An 8,729-nucleotide genomic window follows, 5' to 3' on the forward strand; every position below is an offset into this window, starting at 1 on the left:
CACACCCTTTAGCGCGGTAATTAAGAAAGGTGGGGTTCATATGATATAATAAATTTAAAAATAGGATGAATGATTGTTATGAGTGTAATTTAGTGGGCCATGTGATTTAAATAAGGGATATAGTATAGCTTTTCCCTAAAGTAACTTTCCTTTTATAGTGTGTTGCAAGTATTGTGACATTTTCTTTTTAGGGAAGTGTTGCAAGTAAAAGAAAACGGAGAAAGTATATCTTAATGATATATTTTTTAAATAATATCTTAACATAAGATAATACTAAATATATTATTCTCATTATAATATCTATACGGAAAATATATCACATATATTTTTCGATATATCATATCTCTAACATCCTCCCGCAATTGTAACGGTAGTAACACGAATGTTGCGATTGGAAATTCTTCAATTTGTTGAAGTCGAGATGCACACTCTTGTGATGTCTCCTTCAATTTTTGTTTCTTATTTTTCAACGATGAGAACATTCATCTTTTCGAACTCATAAGTGATCAATCAAACAGGAACGTCATTCTTTTCGAACCTGCAAATATAACAATTTTTTATTTTTCCTGAGCAAAACCGAGCTCCAATCAAATATTGGTTTTTCCAGAGTAAACCACACTCAAATCTTTTATTGGTCTTTCAGAGTAAACCACACTCAAATCTCTCAATGGTCTTTCAGAGTAAACCACACTCAAATCTCTTATTGGTTTTTCAGAGTAAACCACACTCATATCCAAAGGAGCAAAATCATGCTCGAATCAACTCACAAACATTGTTTCACGACACAAGGAGAACCAAATTTATCTTGTCTCACGACACAAGACAACTGTTTTTTTTTTTAATCAAATCAAAGTCAAAGCTTAGACCCTGATTCATCATCACCTCGTCAACTATAGAAAACTCAGAAAAAAAAAAAAAATCTTCATGCATGATCATCAAGTGATCAACATACACTAAACAATGCAAGATCCTTAGGTACGTAAAGAAAAAAAAAATTGTAGTTTTGGCTAAAGGTTTATCCCACTGGTGGGTTTAAGATTCTTAACCCGCCAGTAGGAAGAAATTTTTCGTAAATACTTTCAAGATCTAACCTGCTCTTGATACCATGACAAATTAGGGAGAAGAGAATAGAATGACTTGTTTATGTTCGTAAATACTCCCAAGATCTAACATGCTCTTGATACCATGACAAATTAGGGAGAAGATATATAGTATGTTTTTTCATGTATTTAGTTTATCTTTCCAAGAATTTTTTTTTATTATTTTTAAAAATTTCTTAATAACCCAAAATGATTGAAGTTTTGGGGACGGATGGAGTATATTATTTTCAACTTTAAAACATTTTATTTCTCACAAATAAAAATCCTATATATAAAGTGAAAGGGCCTATTGGATGATAAATTTCATTATCCCCAAATTACCCTTCTCAAGTTGCAGCATTACCAAAAAACAAAAAAAAAAAATCCTATCATAACTACCCAATAATAACCGTTCCCTTTCTTTCACATAAATTTACATATTCAACTATTATCACTCCCCATAAAATATAAAACCACTTTACTACTTTTTTTTTTTTTTTTTTATCATCTAATTTCTTATATTGAACACACGTAGCGTGTATATCTTAACTTTGAATTTAAAATAAAAAGAGATTTACAATATGTCAATTATGTCCTTAAGCGATATACTTGTTGGTACAACTCCTCAAATTACAGCGACGAGAAAAGGGGATAAGGATTAAGGATCATAGCTTTGAGCACAAAGATGGAGGTCGCCTTTCATAACCATTCAATATCAGTCTTCCCTCCTATCAGAGGTTAGCTTCATCCTTCAACTTTCTCTCTTTTTCTGTGTTATTTCTGCTTAATTTATACTTTGTGGTGTGTTTTTTTTTTTTTTTTTTTTTTTTTTTTTTTGAAAGACATTTATACTTTGTGTTTTGCTTCACTGTAATTAGTCGTATTTTTGGTTTGTTTCAACTTTGTATGATATACCAACTGATTTTTAATTTTACTAATTAATTTACACGATTGCAATTGCTAGTTTAAATTACACTATAAACGTGACAATTAAATACAGACAACGAAGGAGTATATAAAGTTAGCTTCATTAACGTGCCTATAATTATAGTTATAGCTGTGATAATATAATCATGGGCTTCATTTATAGTTGAAGTTGATCTAGTAATGTGATTATATTTTTTGCTATAGTTCGAGTTTTTGACAATCTAAGTAAAATGCAGCCTATTATTTTGGATTAGGTGGTGGTAAGATTGGTAACATAAAAAGAGTAGTTTAATGTTTTTTTGTCCATGATCAAGGTTTGTGACCTTAGAGTTCCTATACAAAACTTTGAAACAGATAATTCAACAACTCAAAACATAATGTATTCATGTAGATCAGTAGATGACAATTTGCTTACCGGATTACTTGGTAAAAAAAAAAAAAAATCTCGTTTGTATCATTGCCCTTAGTTGCTCCCTATATATCGAAAAACGACTCAAAACATAAACTTACTCATAAGTCCCTGCTACATTGACTGATTGACGTCGTCTTGTACAGTGGAGAGATTGTAAAACATTGCTATCTCTGATCTGATTTCTAATTGACTTTGGTTTCTGCTTACATTATCTTTGAAAGCAATATTTGGAAACCTGTTTGGTATGAGGTGAAAAAAAATGGTTCTCTATAGTATGGTTGTGTAGTTATGTGTAATGTTGTTAGGAAATTTCCTTTACAATGTCCATGGTATAGGAAATGCATTTCCACTTCCAAATCGTAAATTTTTATTACCACTCATTATCGCCTTTTGCTTCAAATATCACACAAACCCAACGAGATAGGTTACAGCCAATTTTTTCTGCTGTCTGGCTTGGCTTGTTTCCATGTGACCATGTGTATCAAGATTCAAGACCGAAAAAGTTGAATGTAGTGTCAATTTAGACTTTAATGAGTTGACAGCCAAACCAAAGGAATATTGGCGCTTGAGCTTTTCTAAGAGGCTGAGAGATTGTCTTTTCATATTAAGTTTTTTGTGCAGCACTCATATTAATTTAGGTTCTCTATTCCTCTGCTTTGGTACATCAATTTAGCATGGGTTTGTCTGTCCAATTCTTTAAATTCTGCATCATTTATTGAAATACTTCAGGAAGAAAACTAATTACCATTAAAAGTTGATAAGTCTATTGGAGTTCGATGTCATTTTCTAGCTTAGGCCTTGAAGATGATGTATTACATGTAGACTTGGGTTCTTCTCCATTTAAGAGGACTGCACTGATTAACCAGTTATTTCGAATATAACATGTAAACATGCATATTGTAAACTGAACTATGGAGTAGTTGTTTAGTGAGTCCTCATTTCTTTGTAGTTTAAATTCATTTTTCCCCCTTTTTTTCTATATTTTGTTTAAAAAAATTCCCAGAATCCAAATGCATGAAGTTCATGTAGTATATTGCCTGGCCTTGTGATTTTCATTATGTTAATGTAATGAAGTGACTAGGATCCAAATGCATGAAGTTGCAAGATCACAGAAGAAAATTCTTCAGAATATCTTCTGCATTGCCAGAAACATTTGTGTCTGTGACAATAGCAACTGCAGTTGTTGGTGCAGCAGCCACTCTTCTCGTTAAAAGAACCCAACAATCTGAAAAAAGGTGTGTGCTACTACTTTCTGTTTTTGCTGTATATTTTGTTCTGGGAATCAACTTGTAGTACAGGATATATATTACGAGTAGTCTTTTATGCTTCAGAAGAGGTCCTCCTTCTGACCAGTGACTTTAGATGTTGAATATTTCATTACTCTGTGTGCGTGTGGTAGTGTGATACTGTGGTACTGTGGTAGTGACTGCTATGTTCGAAATGCTAACATGGAGGTGAATTTACCTGTCAATGGGTGCAGTGGATTAATGCTACAAGTGCCTAAAAGTAGTATACCGTTACTACTTGTGCTAGTTTGTTTATTGTCACATTTTCAATATTCTGATGATTCTACTTACTGGAGTGACAAAATACTAGTATTCTAGAAGACCCAAGAGCTTCATTGTGTTAAGTAAAGCCCCTGCTAGCTTCTCTGCTTTGCTACTGCCTAACTTCTGATGTCAACAAATTATGAAAATGAAAATAGCTTCCAATAAATAACTTTCACATTTGTTGGCATATTATTATTTAACCATGATTAATCTATTTAAGGTTAATTATTTGAGAATTACCAAAATATTTCTAGATTAGAAGAAACTTATAAATCCAATGTTATTTATGAGATTTTTGAAAAAGTTTTGCTACCAATGAGAATGTGCAATTTCTACCATGGAGAATTTCCCATAATTTTATTCGTGTCTTTTTAGCACTGTATGATAGAGGCCAAAATATGTAGGTTTTGCTACATGTTACTGGAATGCTGACATTCAATTTGTACCTAGATCAGCTCAAATACAATAATTAATTACAAGTACATGCTATGAAACTGCATAATTGTCCACAAATGTGAAACTTACTTATGGCTATGTGCTCTAATATTACGGAGTACAATTTTGAAGTCCATTTTCATTTCACCTATAGATGCTGTGTTTATTGAACTCAGTTTTCTGTTGAATTGAGATTTAACCGAAGCATATTTTTGTAATATAATGAAGTCAGACTCCAGTGAAAATCTGTGAAGATTGTAGTGGTTCTGGTATTTGCTCAGAGTGCAATGGAGAGGGTTTTGTGCTTCAGAAACTGTCAGAAGAAAGGGCTGCAAGGGCTAGGATGATTTCTAAGGATGCAGCTACTCGCTATACATCTGGGTAATGATCTGTGTATTAAAATTTAAAGTAGATCTTCTGATGTGTATTTTCTTCTTGGTACTTCCCTTTGCTATCCTCACAGTGAAGTCACTGATCTGAAACAGGCTTCCAAGGAAATGGAGTTATTGCACAAAGTGTTCAGCTGCTCGATCTTGTAGAACCTGCGATGGCAGTGGAAAGCTGAGTTTGTAATTATCCATATCGGTGACATCTCTAGACTCTTAGCTTAATTAACCTGGATGGGCTGGATCTTGGTCATTCATTTCTATTATTCTTCTTATTTTTCTTCCAGCCAAATACTTGTTCTCCCTCAGTCCGACATTAATCAATCAATCAAAGCCTTAATCCCATAAGTGGGGTTGCTTACATGAACCAAAAGTGATTATTCCGTATAGAGTTTGACATTAATAGTCACATAAAATATTATAAGTTATCCTGGAAAAGCTGTTTTTTCTGGTGGAAGTGGGCATTTTGATAAGAACAAATTTTGTGTCAGATGTTAACCATACCGGTAAATAAACAGCTAAAGTCTATAAGATTTGAAAGTCTGCTTCATGCCTTCACGCATCGCTTCTGTTATTTTATGAAATTGTAGAACTGTTAGTTTCCCATGCCTAAAACTCAGCATGTTTCAAGGCAAACAATAATCAGTAATGCCTACAGTAGGTCTCATACAGCAGTGTGGATTCTGTGTAAGTCGATGTTGCAGAAGTCCATTTCTAATTTGTAGTTGTAATTATTGTGTTCAGAAGAATGTTTCTGTGTTATGATTTAAGAGATGTAATTGCGTCCCATCACGGGCTGCTCTTCCAAAACAGAAAAGACCATCTGGTGCTTGCAATTAAGATTTAAGAGTGTAATCGCGTCCCATCACGGGCCAGTGAGAAATTAGCTGGAAATTTTATGGAAACTGTGATTACTTGAATGTAATGTTTACTTTGAATCACAAGACTTAAGACATGATCATGGCTATTATAGGTGGAGCAAGACAATAGTTCAAATCTGAAATTTATTACACATACTACACATATACATAGGTGAATTCTTGCTCAACAATTGACCTTTAGGTTGAGAAATAAATAAATGGGCAAACAACCCAAATTATGAATCAAATCGACAACTTTGACGTGTGACTTTGTGCAATGGCGGATTTTGGGCCAAAAAGTTAAGGGGCCAAGGTTCAATCCTCAACCTTTTACACAAAAATAACAGCACTTATGCAACAACATTTTATTTTTAATTAGTAGACTTCATATTACTTATAATCAACAACTAAAATTTTGCTTAAGGGGGGCCGGGGCATTACCCGCCCTAACCAAGATTTGCCCCTGACTTTGTGAAGCAGATTAGGATCAGTCTGTAACTAAAAGTCCGAGTCGAAGGAAAAGGTCCTGAAGGTAGCCTCACAAAGTTTTGGTTGCCATTGTCATAGATCATGACGAACTGGTGATTCCTTTTTCTGGAGGTGCCATCACAATTCACAAATATGTCTCAGATATCTCCTAGACAAACTGCAACATTCGAATGTTCAGCAGCTGCAGCTTAGTTATCAGTCATTCACCGGTAGCATCTGCTCTGGTTGTTAAGGGTCGCGGCCAATGATAGGCTCTTGATTGACGACTTCATCTTACACGGCCACAATGATATGGACCACCACTTCCTGCCTCCTCTGCTGCATTGTACCATTTTCTGCCTCTCCTTGAGATATAAAAATGTCATGTGTAGCATGTCTAGCTCATTCAATTATCACACATTCACATGTTACAACATTTACTGACTTTATTTATTTTATATGTATTTGTACAATTGTACTTCTTGCATATTAGATGGTGTACTAGGTTTAAATAGATATTGATTCACCTAATAATTATAATTATAATTATAATTTGAATCAAGTATTAAATGTGCATTAAAAGTAAGAGAACATGATGCAATGATGTACTGCCACAAAAAAATGCCGTACACCCGTTTTCATTGGCCCTTCTTATAAAAATTCAAGTTATTAATCCATCGTACTAATGTGCATATGTGTACTGTAAGCCTGTAATTACTTTTTTTTCTACCCAAAAATGTAAATAAATAAAAATAAATAAAAATAAATCCTTCAACATACATGTTATAAAACATTCATAAATTAACAAGGTCAAGCCTAATATTGTAAAGAGCTTGTTACTTGGAGCAAAAATATAGGGAAGGTTGGCCTCTTTGATAACTAGTACCACAACACCAGTTTCACCCTATATTGGTCCAGGAGTTCCAAGATAACAATGTCCAAGATCTTCTCCCTGGCAAACCATCACATGCGGGCGTTCAACCTAACTCACGTCGCTAATGTATGTCTTCCTTCTTTGCTTGTAGCCTCCGCTCCGGATGTGGGGGTTGGCCAAGGAGAAGATCTTGATCAACATGGTCATTTGGCTTGTAGATCACAATGATAGGGTGAACCTTGGTGTCAGATTGGCATGACCACTAGAGTTTTACTCTAATGTGGGAGCATTTAGGCGTTAAAAGAGACCAAATTAGAAAATAAGACAAAATTTTCATTTTACTTTTCGAGAGAACAAAAAATTTAATAAACTATTTATAAAAATGTAAAACGTTTGTACCTTAATTTTCATACTACGTATTATTCAAATTGAGGTTGTCAAGGCTCCCGTGGGTTTCCCTATGTCACCCGGCTCACCCCCCTACTTAGAATTTTCCAAACTATAAGGAATGGTTTGAAAGTCAAGCACTTGAAATAACACAATCACATGATGCTCACTTGACCTATTGCATCTCTTTCATTCATTCTTTATCCTTCCAACTCACTCACATTCGAGTTTAAAGAATATAATCCTAGTATGGTTGTTTTTGGGAAGGTTTAATTTGGTGAAGGTGTGTAATTTTGAGAGGATATAAGTAGGACTTTTGAAGTTGACATTGTCATTAGTAAAGTTAATGATTCTTCTCCTTAATCACACTAGTTGTTAATTAAACAAAGTATAATGGAATACGTTTAGCCGCATCTTTTGTTTTTGGCTTATGGAGTTGTATTAAATACATTAGCAAGGACTAATCGTACATATTAAGAGATCAAAGTTTGATGATCCCATGTATTTAAGGAGGGATATTCATTCAACTATGCTCAAGTCAATTGGGAATATTCATTCACTCATTCTTAATCCTTACAAAAAAATGCATCTTTGTTGTACTAGTATTCATATAAAATTAATAGAGATAGTTAATAGGAGAATATTAAGTTAAATACTCTATAGTTGACATTTAATATTCTTTACTTGTTATACATAACTTTGTGTATATTGCCAAGTTATTGCGTGTTTGATTCTTTCTCAATACCAATACTTTTAGGTTTACATAGTCTTGATAATACATTGGCAATTAGAATGTATGCTTTTAGAAATTTAAATTACATTTATACCCTTATGTGAGAACCACTCTCTATGTGAAAACTCATTCCTTATGTGAGGACAAATCTCAACCATTAGATTGTATTGAATCCAACATATGAGATTGTTCAACTAGTAATGACAATAATGTAATTCTTAAAACAAATACATCAACCCCCAAAACCCAAATTACGTACAATTTATATACTTCGTTCTCTTTCTCTCTCTTCAAAGCTTGAAGGTGGGATTACAATAAAGACTATTAATTGAAGATCGACTATTTCTCTCTCCTCTTCTTTAATGCTAATTTTTTTTGCTCATTTGTCAAATGAGCAAATATTTTTTTAATCAACAAGCATTTTTTTGCTCATTTGTGAAATGAGCAACTGTTAGATAATCAAATAATTAGTTACTCATTTGTAAAATAAGCAAACATTTTTTTGATCATTTAATTTGGGAAATGAGCAATTAATTTTTTGATCATTTAGCAAATGAGCAAATACTTATTTGCTAATATAATAAATGAGAAAAAACTTAGTTGCTCATTAGTCAAATG

The 8,729-nt window shown here is 33.3% G+C and overlaps 1 protein-coding gene across 2 annotated transcripts; it reads left to right on the plus strand.

Moving 5' to 3' along the window:
- The first annotated feature begins 1,677 nt into the window (after positions 1-1,677).
- On the plus strand, positions 1,678-5,339 carry LOC110730928. 2 transcript variants are annotated; one of them, XM_021910763.1, is made up of 4 exons: positions 1,678-1,816; positions 3,500-3,653; positions 4,632-4,784; positions 4,889-5,339. In XM_021910763.1, the coding sequence occupies exons 1-4, from the start codon at positions 1,765-1,767 to the stop codon at positions 4,974-4,976; spliced, it is 447 nt and encodes a 148-aa protein (XP_021766455.1). In that variant the 5' UTR covers positions 1,678-1,764; the 3' UTR covers positions 4,977-5,339. The 2 variants fall into 2 exon arrangements, with proteins under 2 accessions (XP_021766455.1, XP_021766456.1); XM_021910764.1 differs by having other exon boundaries at positions 1,699-1,816; positions 3,493-3,653.
- The last annotated feature ends 3,390 nt before the right edge of the window (positions 5,340-8,729 follow it).

Source organism: Chenopodium quinoa, unplaced genomic scaffold (genome assembly GCF_001683475.1).
Source record: "Chenopodium quinoa cultivar QQ74 unplaced genomic scaffold, ASM168347v1, whole genome shotgun sequence".
Taxonomy (NCBI): Eukaryota; Viridiplantae; Streptophyta; class Magnoliopsida; order Caryophyllales; family Amaranthaceae; genus Chenopodium; species Chenopodium quinoa.

Excerpts from the sequence above, each read along its gene's own strand:
- LOC110730928 (XM_021910763.1), top strand. The coding sequence starts at position 1,765 with ATGGAGGTCGCCTTTCATAACCATTCAATATCAGTCTTCCCTCCTATC. Across the intron at positions 1,817-3,499 it reads AGTCTTCCCTCCTATCAGAG|GATCCAAATGCATGAAGTTG; the intron begins GTTAGCTTCATC and ends TGAAGTGACTAG. Across the intron at positions 3,654-4,631 it reads ACCCAACAATCTGAAAAAAG|TCAGACTCCAGTGAAAATCT; the intron begins GTGTGTGCTACT and ends AATATAATGAAG.